Genomic DNA, 19,019 nt, shown 5'->3' with positions numbered 1-19,019 from the left:
AGAGAAAGTGAGAGGTAAGAAGAGAGAGAGAATCAGACTAGGATAAAGAGGAAGTCAGCACTGAGTTCCCTGATTCGTCCCCCCCCCCCCCCCCCCCCATAATGGGTTTTGTGTGTGTAGCGGTCCTCTTAAGTGCATGGGAGTGTCTCCCCTTTGCTTGCCTGGTTTTACAGCCCTGAACGGAGCCCAGGATGGGAGGGCAAGCAGCTGATGCAAAAGGAGACAGCCTGTGCCAGCAGAGCAGCAGGGAGTCCGACCAGACTGCAGAAAGGGCAAAGGTGTTTACAGATCCAGCTGGGCTGCTGGTTCAGGGCTTGGCACTCACTCACTGCCTGCCTGGGCAGAGGCTGAATAGACCCTCCAGTGCCTTAGATACTGTTGCATGGTGGAAGCCATGCAGATTAGGGAACAATTCTAATGGCTATCCTTGGGGGGGGGGGGGGGATCAGTGGCACTCTGATGATGCAAGCCCATCTCCAGAAATTATGACCCTAGAAATCTGTCTGGCTCCCTCCAATATGGGAAAATAGCAAGATAGGTGGGGCTCCCTCTTTCTTGGTGCAAGAGAGATGTGTAGGGAAAGTTTGTCCCAAATAGGATTGGGGCTCTTTGCAAAATTTCCCTTCCGATTTGCTTCCCACAAGTACCTGTTGTTTCCTGCTCTCACTGTCTTCTATTTCTTTTGATGTCTATTTTACATATTATGATCTGTGAGGCCAGGATTGCACTGCTGTAGAAAGAAAATGTCTATGTTGAAGTTTTAGGTGTTTGGAGGGCTAGTGGTTAAAGATAGCTGGCAAATGTTTTATTGATCACGTTAATATATGCATATTTAGCAGTCTTTAAAAGAAGAGGCGCCTGTGTTCAGAAAGTGTGCCAGGGTTTGTGCATTTATGGTGAAGTGTCAGATTTTGTCGGATTCTGTGGGGAAAAGATGAGGGAGATTAATGTGTACCTGTGTAGGCGTGTTATGGTTTCTGTCACCCCAAAAAGGAACATCTCAGTTTGTGTATCAGGAGCTGTTCCATTTTGGGGTGACAGAATTTGGGTGTATGTATTGGGCAGTAATGCATTGCCCCCCCCCCCCAGGCTCTCTCCCAGCTATAGCCAGTTCTGCAATTTGGGGGGGGCGCAGAGGTGGACAGGGGCACAGAGGTGGACGAGGGGCGCAGAGGTGGATGGGGGGGCGCAGAGGTGGACAGGGGCGCAGAGGTGGACGAGGGGTGCAGAGGTGGATGGGGGGGGGGGCGCAAAGTTTGCTATTGCATAAAATTATAATCCTTGGAGTGGTATTACCCTATGGCCTACCGGAGTAAGTTTGGCCCCAGCCTATGCACAAGCTCGAGTGAGGGAAGACAATCACTGTGTGTGTGAGTGAATGTTTTGTTTTATGGCCCAGGTCAGGTGTGCCTGACCTGGAGAGCTAGTCAGTGCCCCAGGACACTAAATAAAATAGCCTCAAACCCAGTGGAATGGAGCTGAACCTGACTTGAAAAATTCACTTTGAAAAAAAAAAAGATAAAATTATGATTATTTAGGGGCCCTTTTACTAAACAGCAGTAAGCACTAACATGTGCTTACCACACACTAAAAGGGCATTACCGCGGGATGCATTCAGGAGTCCTGCGGTAGTTCTGGGATTGGTGCATGCCAATCCCGGGCTAAAAAATATTAAATATTTTTTAGCACAGGGGGTGTGTTTGAAGGCGGAGAGTAAGCATGCCTTGTGCTAATCAGGTAGCATGGGTAAATTGTCACACCCTGCCCAATTAGCAAGGGGTTAGTGCAGGGGCCCTTACCACCTACTACAGAAATTTTCAACCTTTTTCATCTCACGGCACACTGACAAGGCACTAAAATTGTCAAGGCACACCATAAGTTTTTTAAGGATATATGTCCTCTCCACTCCCTTCTCGCTCTGCTCTCCCCCTTCGAGTTGCCCCCTACTCATCACCACCAATTGTCAAGGCACACCATGAGTGTTTTAAGGATATATATCCTCTCCACCCCCTTCTCGCTCTGCCCCCTCAAGTTGCTCCCCCCCCCCCCCCCCCCCACACACACACACATTTTTGTTGGAGGTTTGTGAGAGAGAAAATTGAGAAGCAACATGCCCAGTCTATAATATTATTTGATAAAGGCAAGAGAAAAATTTATGAGCTCCTAAGAAATGAGAAAAAAAAAACAGGAAGAAAAATCCAGCAGGCAACTGCAGGAGAAAGACGCTTCAACAACAGCTTTGATTGACACTTTACTTACCCTGACCCAGAGAAGAAAAACAATTTTTGGATGTTCCCGACGCTGGTACTCTGCGCATATGCGAAAACTGAGCATGCGCAGAGTACCGGCATCGGCAGCTCAGGAAGCAGCTGCTGACTGCTGAGCTGTGCTTAGGAGCTTTAGGGTGTCTTCAGGGACATCTTCAACTGACAGGGCTTGGGGATCCCTGCCAGTCACCACAACCACTGAGAGTCCTGCGGCAGACCTGCAGACCATCCATGGCACATCAATGTGCAGCGGCACACTGGTTGAAAATCACAGGTGGCGGTAAGGGATCACACGCCAATGGCCACACACTAATTGGGAAATTAGCATGAGGCCATTAAGGGGAAGGTTGAAATTGTGGCCATTTTACTGCCACACTAAAAGTGGCATCAGCGTGCAGAAAACCCATGCACTAAAAACAGCACAGTCCACTCTTTAGTGCAGCTTAGTAAACGGGCCCCTTAATTTCTTCAAGGTACAAAAGTAACATGCAGACATTGCAAAGCACAATAATTAGTGCTATGTCTTTCAAAAGTACTCTTCTTATAAAAATAAACAGAGCAGAAGATAACTAGTGTCAAATATCTGCATCTTGCAATGTTCACATTTGTTACATACTGTATATGATTCTTTATAGCAGGTATTTTTCCATAATAAAAAATAAAATTACCTCCAAAAATGGTAAGACCAAATGGATGAGTCATCTGGCTTATGCGGTTAAGAGTCTGCCTCTCCAAACCTTCAAATGTACTGTGCTCAACTTTATCAAAGTAGGCGTCTACCCAGTATAACCTTAAAGAACTAAAAAAATAAAATAAAAAACAAATAAAAGACTGTGGAAACACAGTATGCACTTCTATCATTTATTCTAAATTAAATACTGCAAATACCCAGTTTAACTGAGCCTATGTATTTATTTAGAGCTCCTTTAACAAAGGTGCGCTAGCGTTTTCAGTGCATGCTAAAAACAAGCGTGTGCTAAACATTAGAGATGCCCATATATTCCTATGAACGTCTCTAGAATTTAGCACATGCTAATCATTAGTGCATGCTAAAAACACTAGCGCACCTTTGTAAAAGACCCCCCTTAGTTAGGTTACGCTATTTTATTATATGGGTCCCCATCAACCGCCCAAGAACATATGCACCTACCCCCATTACATCCCCACCCAAAAAACTACCCTCCCACACACATATCCCAACCCAGACAAAATAGGAAAAAAAACCAACTCAAAAACAAATACATGCCCCTGCCCCCAAACCCCCTCACACAGACACCTTAAACACAGGAGCAAAGATCCAAGGAGAGGGTTAAAGCTATGATCTAGAAATGATCCCTTCTTGGGTCTTTTGGCTGAGATGAAGGATCTGTATAATATGGGGGACGACAGACTAATGCTCTGCCACCTGACAGAATTGGGGGCACATTGATGAAATGACCATTGTCAAAGATAGAGGAATAAATCTCATATTTTAAAGAACAATAAGCCAAACTCAATCTTGTCAGCAGACTCAATTTAATTTGATAAAAGAAAATGCTTTATTACACCAAAAGACTGAAAACTTGGAAAATCAACTAAGAGCAAAGACTCTTAGGTTGATTAATTTTCCTAAAACTACATTATTGGCTTCATTAATAATGTTCAAGAAATATTTGTCAGAAATCCTAAAAATTCCTGAACAAGCTTATCCACCTGTGTCAAAAATGTATTATTTACCACCATATAAGAAGGAAAAATAAAAAATAAAAAAAAGATTGGCCCAAATTGAACAAGGAGCAGAAGTTTCATTTGACATTTTGAATTTAACACAAATAATTCAAGAAGAGGAGAAGGGGACACCAGCTGCATTAATTGTCTCTTTTGTTTTGGAACCTGATAGGGATTGGATCCTTAAACAATTTTTTCGCCATAGAGATGAACGCTTTATGAACAGTAAAATTAGAATATTTCCTGACATTGCTAGAATAACACAAAAGAGACGTCAAGCATTTCTAAAGCTCCGTCCTAGGGTCTTACAGTTGTAAATGTGTGTTAAAAATTAATTCAGTTAAATATATTTTTTATGATCCAACTCATTTGAGTTCTTTTCTAGATTCAAAGATGGTTGTTACCCCTAATCAACAACTAGCAGCATTATCTACATCTACACCGTAATGGTTATGATAGGCATATTATGAGTCTCTTCAATTACCTAAGCTTATTTAGTGAAAAATTATTTCATGAAATTGTACCTTGTTTCTTTTCTACCATTGCGGACTTGAAATGGATGAGATAAAAATGTATTATTTTATAGTTGATTTGAATTGAAAAACAATGTCTAATCTTTTCCATTTTTGCATGTCAAGAGATTTCTTGATTTATTGTTAATACTTAAAAATAAATAAATAAATAGGCCAAACTCTTATCTTACATACTTTTGGTCAATATTCAAAATCCGTCGTCGGTATTTGTTTTAAATGCTGGCCATAGCTTTGAAATAATTTATGAATAATCAGTGCTGCTATATGGACAGTAAGAGGTGCTAAATATCCATGGGTGGTCTGTATACATATACATTCTTTATGAGATTTTAAAGGTAAGTCTGCAAGATCAGTTGCCATCCAAAGTGTGCTACAAAATTTATTATAATTTTGGCATAAGAAACTGAATAGTAGACAAGATCAAAGGTAAAAATAATAGCATTTTCCCAAATATATTATTTACTCTACCATTACCAATATGATTAAGGGGTTGCTTTTTAATATATATTTTTAACTTTTTTGCCCTTGTTGGGTTGATATTCAGTGTGGTTTAAGCAGGTAGGAGAGGCTACTGCCCACTTAAACTATGCTGACTGCTCTTACCCCATTTTTTCAGCAGTAGTTAATCGCACAGTGTGACTGTCATCGCACTGTCCAGTAAGTGTGGTCTAGGGCAGAGCAGGAACATAATGCTGTCACCGGCAATATTCAGCACTGGTGTACACATACCCAACAAGACAGGTAAGACCACATCTTTGCCCGATTAGGTATTCGATGCTAGCACTAAATATCAGGTGGCATCCACAAAACTTCTGGGTGTTCTGAATACCTTGATATTCAATACCAGTGCCTGGATATGGCCAGTATCAAATATCTGGGTCTAATGTAGCCAAGGAGTTTTGATTAACAAGAGACCTCAGGAGAGTGCTTGGCCCATTTTTTAGCCTGAAGCCAGAAGGCGGAGCTTGTCACCCTATCAATTACAATGTTTTGAGTGTACCAAGATGGAAGTGGCTACATTGGGGAGAATTAAAACCTCCTTGTGTGGACAGTCTTCACCCTTGTGACATCACCTTGTCTCCTGTCCATCAGACCCTCCTTGAATGTAGCCTCCTGGCTGTTTATATCACCTGTCCAGGGCTAACTGGGCATTTTCAGCAGCACTTAACCGGATAGTGGCGATGAAAATGCCCGGTTAGTGCCGAAGCTGAAATCAGCTACTTTGGGGTATTTCCAGAGGCGAAGTCGGCACTTAACCAGTTGTGTGATATTTGGCACTTAACCAGTTATTGTTAATGGCATAAATAGGACCACATAAAAAGCAGTCCTATCTTTACGCAATTCTTAATAGCTAGTTAAGTGGTGAATATCGCACTAAACCTACTATATTTTGGCTGGCTCCATATACCTGGAAATTGAATACCAGAGTCAGAGTCTGCACATGGCTCAGCATTGAATTTCTGGGTATACAGCCGATGGCAGTCAGCAAAACACTGATTGCTGCCAGCTGAATATCGGGCCCACTGTTACTCCATATATATGAAAAACACAATAGGGCTTTAAATGTCCATGACATTTCCCTGCCGAACACAAATGGTTATTTGTTGTGTATTCTGTATGTTCAAAGAAGAGAAAGTAAATATTCAGTTTCTAATGCAGCTCTGATGGGTTAACTCACCTCCAATCAATAGCCAGACCATTGGGCCAGCCAAGGGTTGTATTCACAATTGGCAGGGCATGTGATCCATCACACCATGCCCTCATGATTTTGGCAGGGCGGAACCAGTCTGTCCAGAATATATACCTGGAGGTATGAAAAAGGTAGAAAAATATTTTTATTACAGGGGAAAAAAATCACAAAGTGTCAAATAAGATACTGAACTGGAGCTTATAGAAGCAAATACAAGAATGATTTTATGTTACATCCTGCTGAGATAATAATAATAAATTAAAAGCCTAGGACATAGTAGCATGATGTCTTAAAATATGTATTTATAACAGAGGTAGCAGGTGACAGGTAGCATGAACCATCCCTTTCTTCCACACCCTTCTATCTCCCACCAAGCATTTTGCTGTTGCAGAGATTTTAGATGGAAGAAACAGAGTGATGAACTCTTCAGCGTACTGGGATGCAAGTTTTAAAAGCCAGGAATGGACAAAAGTCTAGATCCAGAAACTGTGCATGTGATACCTTTAACCACCATCCCTGGAGTCACTATATGGTGCCCAAATTGTGCATGCAACTTAATTGAGTAACGAGCTCTTAACTAGCAATAATTGGGTGCTAACAACCAATTATTGCAGTTAATTGGCTCCAATTAGGATTTGCACATACATCTGGCTGCACGATGTTCTGTAAGGCTCGGCACCTAAGTTTTAGAGTGCATATCTGAAAAGAGGGCATGGCCAGGTGCGTGTCGGGGCATTCCTAAATGTTGTGCATGCATTTACAGAATATGGCCTGAGCACACCCAGGCGTAAGACCAGCATAAGACCTAAAAGTTCAGCACACCCTTTATAGAATCGCGCTTAGCGCTAATGTTTTTGGGCGCCGAATTTTCAGAGCTATTTACTAAATCTAGTCCCATGGGTCGAAAGAGATCAGAAACAGACAGGGTTTCTGAGTTAGAATTCAAGGTCACTATTTTTTCAACCCAGCCCTAGAAATGAGAATGGTTTACAGAGATTCTGTAGTAGAGGCACATGGAAAAGAAGCTTTGGGTGAAAGGTGTCCAGATTGTTTGCAGATTAACATAAGAACATAAGTGTTGCCATACTGGGACAGATAGAAAGTCCATCAAACCCAGTATCCTGTTTCCAACAGTGGCCAATCCAGCTCTCGAGTACCTGGCAAGATCCCAGAACAGTAAAACAGATTTTATGCTGCTTATTCTCAACTCAGCAACATATAGATTAGCCACCCTAAGGGCCATCCATGGCTGTGCCCATGGCCACTCCATGGGTTTGCAAGAAGAAGATATCTTCAAACTTAAAGTAATTCTTCTTCAACACCAGTTGTTCTAGATCAAACAAAAACTCAAGGAATATCCTATGGGTAGAATAATGTACTCACAGGGAACAGTTGGTTTTCCCAGACATTGAAGAACTAGAGTTGCATTCTATTCACAAATCATTTGTTAATCTAACAAGGGATGAGTTCAAAGCGATTCATTAACTTCATCAAGATCCAAGACTGGTTATCAAACTGACTGATAAGGATGGTGCCACAGTTGTGTGGCATAGAGATCAAAATGTGGAAGAAGCATGGAAACACTTAAACAATAAAGATTGCCATGTTCCTTTAGCGGGTGATCCTATCAGTCATTTACAATCAAATTTGAATGAGTTTGTTATTACAGCTTTAATGGATGGGCAGATGACTAAGACAGAGAAAAAAATTTGACATCAGTTTCTCCACAGACTCCAGTATTTTATGTAGTCTCAAAAGTACATAAATTGGTCAATAATCCTTTGTGCTGCCCTATTGTATCTCTTTGAGGCACTATTTTGGAACCAGCCTTGAAGTTTGTGGACTATTTTTTAAAACCTTTATGTCATGGTCCTACTTTGACACCAGTCCCGCTGCAGGCGCGCAGCAGGAGGAATCCCCTACATGCACAGGAGGAAGCACTCATTGTGGGACCTGGAGAGCCGGTGGCACACCTGATGATATCAGACACCAAGACCCGAATTAATCCCGGGCCAACTCTAGCTCAGATGCCCTGTCTAGCTTCCTGCTGTCCATGGGTCCTGAGACACCATTCCTGGTGTGTGGTTTCCAGCGCAGCTCCCCGCTGCTTGTCTGTGTGAGTAGGTTCCAGCTTTGTTTTGTCTTGCTTTATGTTTGGGTTCCTGTGCAGCCGTCTGCTGCTTGTGTGAGTGAGTTCCAGTCTTTTTTTTTCCTTGTTTGTCTTATCCCATTTACTGCCTGTGTGAGTGGCTCCAGTTCTGTTTTTCTTTCTGTGTGCAAGGGTTCCAGTTCAGCCTTGCTGTCAGTATGTATGGACTCTAGTTCTGCTTTACTTCCTGTGTGCATGGGTTCCAGTTTGTCCTTGCAGCCTATATGTGTGGATTCTAGTTCTGTTTTACTTCCTATGTGCATGGGTTCCAGTTCGGCCTTGCGGCCTGTGGGAATGAGCCTTGCTTCTTGGACTCTTGAGTTCCACTTCCTGCTTTGCTTCTTGTAGGTTCAAATCCTGTTGTCCTCTCTGCTTTATCCTTGCCTGACTGTTTGCAGCCACTTTCCTTGTCTGCATGTGGGGATTCAGTCTCTTGTAGGCTTGCCCTACGTACCTTGGTACAAAACACTTTAGTTCCACAAACAAGATCATATATACTAGATACTACACATTTTTTAAGGAACCTTGGCGGCTTGTGTGATCTTCAGTCCACTGATATTTTAGTCACGTTAGATCTGGAAGCTATCTACTATAATATACCTCAAGGCGAAGTAAGTACATTATTCTACCCATAGGATATCCCAACAGTTTTTGTTGGCTCTAGCACAACTGGTGTTGAAGAACAATTACTTTAAGTTTGAAGATACCTTCTTCCTGAAAACCCACGGAGTAGCCATGGGCACAGCCATGGCCCCTAGTGTGCCTAATCTATATGTTGCCGAGTTTGTGGAGAAACGTTTGTATTCCTCTTCCTGGTTCACCCACATTAAAGTATGAATGCGATTCATAGACGTTGTCTTTTTAATCTGGATGCATCACAACCAAGTACAGAGATGACTGTTTTCTGGAAGGATATGAAAAGGAATAATTATTTAAAATTTGACAGCTGTCATCCGTATCAACTTTGTAAAGCTTTACCAATTGGACAGTTCTTGCTGATACGTCAAATCTGCTCAATGGATAAGACTTTTAAATGTCAAGCTAATATACTTTTCAGAAATTGTTTCATTGGGGATATCCCCCATGGGATATTAAAACAAGCTTATAATTGTGCCAAATATGCAAATCCTGAATTATTATTAGTGGAACGTGAAAAGGAACCTTTACACCAACATGTATGTATTCTTAGTTTTTCAAATCGAGCACAAGATATAGCTAAGATTAGTAAGTCTCACTGGCACATTCTGGCACTGCATGAGATTTTTAATCAGGGTCCTTGCATTGCATATACCAGACCAAGCTTGTTTCTTCTGTTCTGAAACACCCTGTACAAATACAAATTTGGAGCAGGGATCCTATAATAGCTATGGTTATTAAAGTGTATGCAATGAAGCACTGGAGTGCTCATCATGGACCAATCAAATTACAAGCAAGAGTTATCGGTTTCATGCAATTACTACTTGTGATTCCATTTTCGTCACATTCATGCAAATACTACTTGTGATTCCATTTTCGTCATATATGTGATTGTTTGCCCATGTGGCAAAGTTTATATAGGACAAACTATATGAATGGTAAGAACAAGGTTGATAGAACAGTTGTATTACTCTCAGGCACTGAATACATCTATGGTGAACCATTGTGTTGAAACAAACCATACTTTTCTGAATTAAAATGATTTGTTATTGAACAAATCAAATCTAATGCTGCAGATCATAAATTTCAGTTACAATTTATTTATTTATGTATTTGTTTGTTGCATTTGTATCCCACATTTTCCCACCTATTTGCAGGCTCAGTGTGGCTTACAATATTCCGCCCTGGCTATTGCCAAGACTGAGTAGAGATACAATCAATAATAGCACAAGAATATGAGTAACATAGTGGAATAAAACATTAGGTATAGCGAGATCAATGATGAAATAACAATTAAAACAGTAATGTACTAAAGTTCAAGTGATGGATCGTTGTGATATGTTCTATTAAAGAGATAGGTCTTCAGTGATTTCTGAAAATTGATTAGGTCGCTTATTTTTTCACATCAAGTGGTAGTGCATTCTAAAGCTGCATTCCTATGTAAGAAAAACTGGATGAATGTATTAATTTATATGTTAATCCTTTGCAGCTAGGGAAGTGTAGATTTAGGAATGTGCGTGAAGATCTTTTGATGTTCCTGGGTGGTAGGTCAATAAGATCTGACATGTAAACCAGGGCATCTCCATAGATAATTTTATGAATTAGGATGCAAACCTTGAATACAATACGTTCTCTGAATGGAAGCCAATGTAGTTTTTCTCTTAAGGGTGTGGAGCTTTCGAATTGAGAGAACACTATTAAATTTTTAAATTACAGTCCATTCAGCCAAGAGGGATGAATGAATCCATTGAGTGGAATATTATCAAGTAAGATTTGCCTCACTGATAAAGTTTGTTGAGAACTTCCTGGGTATATCTGGTCTTCTGGTTTACAGGGTTGGTGTTCTCTTCTCAGCATCACCATTGTTGCAGCCATTCTTGTGATTTTTGCTTCGTATTGGATTGCAGTGCTAGCCTGGAAGTTCCTGATGAAGGAAGTATCCAAAACCAAGCTTTGTAGAATCCCATAGTGCCAGCGAAGATTAAATTTGATTCGGCTTTTGAGGCTTTAGGAAATATGTGGACATTTGATTTTAGCTAAGTGGACATTTGATTTTGAAGTATTTATGGGACTAAATTTTGAATTGTGGAACTGTCACTTGTATTTTTGATTTTTTGCCTTAGCATGTCACACATTTTATGGTTATCACTTATATTGATTGATATTGGTAGCACAAGGATGTGTCAGCGGAGCAGAATGAGAGCAACACTATAGCTCTATCATTCAATTTAATGTTCCTATTTAAGTGATAACTGAAAGCTACCATTCCACTCATTTATAATTTATAGTGATTTTCTTATCCTTATCTTATATATACTGTGTGGCGTTCTTTGGTTTTAATCAAAAAACTCTCTACATTGATTATTGTTTTCTGTTGTCTTTCAAGCAGCAAGTTGTTGGAATACTCTTCCCTTGTCTATTAGATCTGCAGTGTGTTACATAAAATTTAGAAAAGTAATGAAAGCGTTTCTATTTCAAAAGTTCTTTGGTTAATTGTTAGTTGAGTTATGTACTTTGTGTGTCATTGGATATGGGTAGTACCTTCTAATTGTAAACCACATAGAGCTTCTTGGTCTGCAGTAGAATATAAGTATTTTATTGTATTACATTGTATTTTTTAAATATCAGGCACAATATATTCTATCTAATAGGATCCTTTTTCTTCAACGGGAGCAAAAATATGCGGGGACCTTGAGCTTAGAAGGCCCCAGACTCAGGTTGGCCCAACCTAGGGATCCCAGTTCTGTTGGCAGCTGATAGTTTTTAACTTCAATTTGTCTCCCATATAAGTAAGTGGAAGTAAAAGCACTACATCAGTGCTAAATGTAAGTTAAAATGTGTGTTAAATTTTAGAATATCTTATTGCATTGGAAGTATTTATGAATTAGCATGGAATTTGTGTTCACCTTTTTACATTCCGCTTACCACAGAGTTTTATATACTAATGGAAAGAGCATGTCTAATGTCCAGCAGGTGCTTAACAGTGCATAAAAGAAAACAATCTTTACTCTGCATGTGTATAAATAGATAGATTCTTGTTCCTGGCACAACCATTGGTGCCAGGGTAAGATGAACAAAGGATGCAGAGAAAGAAGACTGGAGAGAAAATATTTGGAGAAATAAGCTACAGGCAGAGCAGAGAAAATTGTATAGGAGAAACTTTACAAGTCTATGGGACCTCTTAAAGGGAAAGTAATGTATTTGTTCATTAGGATTTATTAACCATCTTTATGAAGAGATTCACCCAAAGCACTGTTTAACTAATATAGCTTGATAGCTTACATTGTATCAGGGGCGTAGCAAGACACCCAATTTTGGGTGGGCCTGATCCTAAGATGGGTGGGCAGAAGAACTCCGCCTTGTCCCACAAGTGATTTGGTCTCTCCCTCTCTCGCCTGGAATGCCGTAGTGTCTCTCAAACATCCCTACCTCCCCTGCATACCTTTTAAATAGCAGCTTTTCACTGGCAGAGAGCAGCAACTAATACACACTGCTCATGTTGGCACCACAGCCTTCCCTCTGATGCAACTTTCTGTTTCAGCATAAGCGGGAATACATCAGAGGGAAGGCTGTGGGGCTGGTGCGAGCAGTATGTATCAGTCATTGCTCAATGCAGGTGAAGATCTGTTATTTACAAGTTATGCAGGAGGGACAGTTGTTGGGAATTTTTGGCTGGTGGGAATTGGGGATGTTCTGCTACTGAGTGGGCCTGGGTCCATCCAAACCCACCCTTGGCTATGCCACTGCATTGTATTAACAGCATAACAATAGTATAATTATATTTACCCCATAACTGGATGCACCACTATTGATCGAGGATTATTTAAATTCTGAACAATGGCTCGTCTGGATTTATCAGCCACTTTCATGACACTAATGCTTCTATATCTTGGATCTGTCCAATAGAGGTTCTTTGAGATCCAGTCAAATGCCAGGTCTTCAACACCTTCTACCCTATTAGCTGTGAGAATTTCTTTACCTACAAGTGATACAATATATAAGAGATTACATTTATTAGCTACATTTTCGATAAGCCACATAACTGTCAAAATATGCACATATTTGTGGCCATGAAGATATAAAACAGAAGTGTATTTTAAATCATGTACACTTCAGAAAATGAAATGATGTATGTATATTTAAATCCCTAGAGCCCGATATTCAGACCGCTGCCAGTGTTAAACCCAGAAATTCAGTGCCAGACCATGTCTGGGCTCTAGCATTGAATTTCTGGGTATGAGGAGCCAGTTAACACCCCAAAATACCTCATTTCGAGTTGGATGCTAACCGTACATTTTCAACAGCACTAACCAGTTAAGTGCCACTGAATATGACCAGTTAGCTCCGAAGCAATTCAACTGTCCAGGAGCTGTTTCTGGCTAGTTAAATCACCTTGAATATCGGCCCACTAGTTTTATCCTATGGCCAACTCACATCCCCTGGGAATGCCCCTTGATAAAATTGTTGAAAATGTGGATCAGTCACTCTATCTGATTTTAACTGCATAGCTCCTAAGCCTCTGATATGTATCTTAGCTAGATTTACAATATGATGGTAGGGTAAGAGTGTATAGGCCCTTCTTCAAAGATAGTGGTTCCCAAACCTGGTCCTGGAGGCACCCCAGCCAGTCAGGTTTTCAGAATACCCACAATGAATATTCATGAGAGAGATTTGCATGCACTTCCTCCACTGCATGCATTTGTCTCTCATGAATATTCATTGTGGATATCCTGAAAACCTGACTGTCTGGGGTGCCTCCGGGACCAGGTTTGGGAACCACTAAGGTCTATGCTCCTCCTAATGGGCAGCATAAGGTGTTTATCAGTATACTGACTTGACACAATGATAAACTCCAGGGTGCTTGTTAATCAGTGCAGCCCACGAATAATCTAGTCAGAGAGTTTGGACCTGGGGAGAAGGTCAGTCTCTTGACTCAGAGGGCTAGAGATGAAGTAAAGCATTTAGCGATAGTTTTGCCATTTGCATTGCACTAACTGTGCAGGTTTTTTTTTTATTTTTGTGGGGCATATCATGAGCGGAAAATGAGCGCAGAAGTACTATTCAGCCAGCAAGCTGACATTAGCGCTCACTAACTGAATAATGCTGACTTAACATGGGAGCTCTTAGCACCTCCTAAATAGCGGAGGTAAGGGCTGTCATGTTAATTTTATTCAGTGGCCATGCACTAATGCTATCAGTAGCACATGGCCATAAAATGAAATAATTGAAAAATGACAAATTTATGGCTGTGCTAGAAATGGGCTTACCGTGGAAAGGTTCTACATTAGGACACATTTAGAAAAAGAGCCCCAAAGTTTTTATATTTATTCATTTATAACATTTGTATCCCACATTTTCCCACCTATCTGCAGGCTCAATGTGGCTTACATATTTCCGTAAATGGTGATACCAGTTCCGGAGAAGAGAAATACATAGTTAGGGTAAAGGAGACAGAGTGGATTAGGTTACAGGTAAGGAAAGTTCTGATTTCTATTTTGATTTTCTACTTTCATCCCCCTTTTCCTTTTCTCTCTTTCTGTAACCATTCAACTAGTTGCATACCAATTAAGCCTGAAGACAACTGACACATCTATGATTGCATAACTTTTATAAAAACTAGAAACAAAGTGCATGGAGTGAAAAAGCATGAAGATATATTAGTAATGATAGACCAGTACTGTTTTGCAATATTTAGACAGTATGACAGAGAGATTGTTGGAAAAAAAAAAAGAACAGGGCGATTCTCACTTGTTCCGTTGGTTCTTTGTTTAAAAATCATATCTTTACTTGTGTCTGAATAAAAAATAGTGTCTTCCTGTGCATCAAAGTCAATCCCAACAAAGAAGGAGGGGCTTCCTGTGATAGGAATCATCACATCTTCCTGAGTGGAGAGGTTGAATGGGATTCCACGGACAGCTAATTGTGATGAAAAGAGTAAAAACTGCCGGACAGCTAAGAAAAGACAAAAAAAAAAAAAAGATTGTTGTTGAAGGGATTTATTTTAGTCTAAAGGCTACAGAGACTTTTTAATGCCACAGTGTTAGTTCTGTAATGCTAAGAAATTTAGGGATCCTTTTACTAAGCCACAGTAAACGTAGCCCATACTAGTTTTGGTGCATGAAATTGCTATGCGCAAGGCCACTTTCTACCATGGTGGGGGAAAAGCTTTTTTCTTAAATGGAGCGCTAATATTAAAATTAGTGTGTGGCCATTTGCTGTCGACTCTGAACCCTTACCACCGCCTATTTAGAATGGGGCTCACACGCTAGCCCAGCAGTAATCAGGCAGCACACAGTAATGTGGCCGTACTGCCACTTACCACTGGAAACACCCCGTGGTAGAAAATAAAAAATTATTTTCTACTGCGGGAAACGGCGCATACCAAAATCAGAACTACCACCGGGTGCCTGGGAGCTCCCAGCAGAAATGCTGTTTTGGCACATGTCACCTGTGCGGCAGCCCTACCATGCCTTCATAAAATGGCCCCTTAATAAATTAAATTAAAAAATTATGCAAAGAGGTGGAACCCCCGTTTCCACCATCATCACAAGAATAGATGGAGACAGAAGAAACAAAAGTTCTTAGATCATTGTCTGAAATCTTCTTCCCTCCTCTGACATTTCCCATGTCTCTCTTTTGTCTTTTTCATTGTTATTGCCTATCTCCAGATTGTTCTTGTTGTACACCACTATGGATGAATTTCTTCAAAAGACAGTAAATAAATCCTAATTAGTAAATAAATAGATATTTGCCAGTTCCCACACAGACGCATGAGTCAGAGTTAAGTTTACCAACTGGTTCTTTTTTTTTTTTTTTTTTTTTTGCAGCACAAACTAATGCAGTCCCAGTTTCCACTCCACTATATACTCAGACCTGTAGACCTGCTTAACTTAAGGAAATCAGAAGTTCAAATCTAAGCACATTCTAAAAGTAATTCTATTGCACTGAGCTTATTCTTTGGCAACAAGAATGTGTGTAAAAGGCCAGAATACCAGCATATATGTGCACACATGCATGTAAATACCAAAATTCCAGCTATGCACTATTCTATAAAAGACTACCTAACCCCCTAATTCTATAAAAGCGATAGGTCACAGCAGCCATTTTGAGGAAGCTGCTGCTAGGGGCAGGAACAAAGCGGGTTCACTGCTGCCCCCGACACCCCACTGGACTATCTGAGAGGTCAAGTAGGCCCTGGGGGGTCTTATCCTGATCGGGAGGTGGGGTGGGAGTGGGGAGAGGAATGCTGACCAGGAGGGGCTTTTGTTAGGGGGTGCCACCGAATATCAGGGGGCAGAAAAGGGGGAAAAGACATTTTTTAAGTTGGTCCCAGCCTGATATTCTGCTGGGATCTACATAACTTTCTTATGTGGGCCCCAGCTGAATATCGGCTGGGTTCACATGAGTTCCAGCAGGCAGCCCGCCCTCATTTAACCTCTGATATTCAGTGATGGTGCCTGGACATAGCCTAGGACTCAATATTGGGAACTAAACTCCAGACTCTCCAATATACTGCACTCAAGTTGCCTCAGCATTCCCAAAAATATGATCATGTCTCTCTTCTCTTTCTCAAATCACATTGGCTCCCAGTTGATCAACGGATCGTTTTTAAGACTCTCACACTCGCCTGTAAAGCTTATCAGTTGAGACACCCCCATACCTCTGTAACCTTACTATTCCTTATTCCCCAGCACGTCGTCTTCTTTCCATAAATGACCACCGATTATTTCTCCCAATCCCAGTTCTGCACAACTGGATTCTACTCAGCATTGGGCTTTCTTCTATGCTACCCCTTTTCTCTGAAACTCTATTCCTCTCTCAATCTATTCTGAACATCATTTAATAATTCAAAACAATGCTCAAAACTTGGCTGTTTCAGCAAACATTTAATTCCGCATAAGGCTTTACCGTTTCCTACCCGGTTCCTGCAATATCCCTTTCTTTCTCCATTCCCCTGCCTTTTACTCTATGTGTGATTGTTTCTTGAATGGTTGGTATCACAGAATACTGTACTGTCAATTTTTGTAGTTCTTTTCTGTTTTCTTTGTTTTTAGAATTGTACATCGCTGTGACCTATGAGTTAGTCAATGGCGGTATAGCAAACCCAAATAAACTACAACTATAAACTAGCTGGTAATAGTAGGCATTTTTAAAAAATGCTCACCGCTATGAATATTGGGTGGAAAGAGAATAGTGAACATAAACACCTCCAAACCTAGAAAGCTTCTCAGTTACTAAACTACAATAAGCAGCTAGCTTGGGGTTTTACCACTCATTAAACACTAGCGCAAACCCATGCAGACCACTTAATACTGGGAGGGATGGAAATTAGGCACGATAGGGGCAGCGTGGAGGAGTTAGTGACAATTAGTGTGCAAGTCATGATCGCATGCTAGTTGTCACACCTGACCATAGTGCTGCTGCAAATACCACGACCTCAACAAGGGGTGATAGGTGCAGCAGAGCTATCAGCAGTCCAATAGCGTGATTTACCCCTTGACATTCAGAATCACCCCTCCTGTTCCCCCAACAATCATAATCATCCTTCCTGAATCCCGCAACTAACCAGAACACCCTATCTGGGCAGAGTCACCCACCCCCCAATCAAGAATGCCCTACACAATCCCACCCCAATAATCAAGACCCTTCACCCAACCACCACCTAACCCTCTCCCAATCCTTCAAGACACTTCTGAAAACCCTTACTTGAGGGCCACAAATGGTGGGCTAGTGGACTCGAGCAGGACTGGTCCCTCTCTGCTCCTGCCCGGTCTGGCTCTGGGTTCAAAATGGCAGCCACTGACCTCTATCCCCTAGTTTCCTTTCCTAGTTAAACTGTTAGAGAAACCCACTAGACAGGGTTTTACAGTTTTATTGCGCGACTCATTTTTAAAAATGTTGAGTATTCCAAAAGATTCACTACCAAACATACCTTTTTTTCCCCATATTTGTGTAAGAGGAAAAAAGTGGGTTGTATATAAAGTGGTCTTTCAGAGTATGTTTCTTTAAAACAGCCAAAATATCCCATTGTTAGCATGAGATCACTGTGCATGGTGGTTTATAAAAAAACAAAGATTGAAGCATCCATAATCCTTTCAGTTAGCATCAGTAAGGGTGTTCATGAAAACGTTTTCTTACCAACACAATGGCGCCCATCCCCATGTAAATCAAATCCCAGTTTGCACCTGCAGCGGTAACCCAATCCATCATTGTCTGTCCTGTGGCTTAGAACACAGATCTGCTCACAGCCCCCATTGTTATTTCCACAAGGATTTCTTACTGGAGAGAAAATATGAAACAAACCAAGTAATTAGGACTGCAGCCCATTTCATCCAAATAGCAGTTTCATGTATTTAAATATGTTGCTATTATAAACATTTATTTATTTATTTTTATTTATTCCACATGCTTGATATACCACATGGGGCCTTAGATAGGCTTCAAAGCAGTTTACAAAATTCATTTTAAAAGAAAAGGAGAGGGAGGGAGAGAGGCAGAGTTGAGCCAGGGAGAAAAGGGGAAGCAAGAAAAGGAAACTTAGAAAAGCAATGTACACAAAGCAGTTATGGTGGTAGAGCAAATGTATGTCTGATGAGGTGAGTTTTTAATGACTATTTGAATGTTGCAGTAGTAGGTTGATCACGGACATGAAGTGGGAGTTCATTCCAAACTTTGAGCCCAAACAGCTGAAGGCAGAGTATTAAGTGTTGTTAAGACGATGATCTAGTGCAGGGGGTAACGATACGAGGGCCGCTTGATAACAGTGATCATAATATGATCGGTTTTGATATTGGCATTGAAGGAAGTGAAACTAGGAAATCAAGTACGCTAGCGTTTAACTATAGAAAAGGTGATTACGACAAAATGAGAAAAATGGTGAAAAAAAGACTGAAAGGAGCAGCTCGCAGAGTAAAAAACTTGCATCAGGTGTGGATGCTGTTTAAAAACACCATCCTGGAGGTTCAGGACAAATATATTCCACGTATTAGGAAAAAGGGAAAAAAGACTAAACGTCAGCCGGCGTGGCTAAACAGTAA

The 19,019-nt window shown here is 40.9% G+C and overlaps 1 protein-coding gene across 1 annotated transcript in view; it reads right to left on the bottom strand.

The window, feature by feature from the left end:
* LRP2 (LDL receptor related protein 2) overlaps positions 1–19,019 on the bottom strand; it is a 334,494-nt gene that overhangs the window by 248,422 nt on the left and 67,053 nt on the right. The window contains exons 11-15 of the mRNA XM_030210857.1: positions 18,121–18,261; positions 14,731–14,934; positions 12,769–12,961; positions 6,186–6,311; positions 2,936–3,066 (exon numbers count right to left, since the gene is read on the bottom strand). Of these exons, the coding sequence (XP_030066717.1) occupies positions 2,936–3,066; positions 6,186–6,311; positions 12,769–12,961; positions 14,731–14,934; positions 18,121–18,261 (795 nt within the window). The remainder of the gene's footprint in view (positions 1–2,935; positions 3,067–6,185; positions 6,312–12,768; positions 12,962–14,730; positions 14,935–18,120; positions 18,262–19,019) is intronic.

Source organism: Microcaecilia unicolor, chromosome 7, assembly GCF_901765095.1.
Source record: "Microcaecilia unicolor chromosome 7, aMicUni1.1, whole genome shotgun sequence".
In the NCBI taxonomy this organism is placed as follows: Eukaryota; Metazoa; Chordata; class Amphibia; order Gymnophiona; family Siphonopidae; genus Microcaecilia; species Microcaecilia unicolor.
The sequence above is the reverse complement of the archived record's forward strand: the minus strand, read 5'-3'. Positions and strand labels throughout refer to the sequence as shown.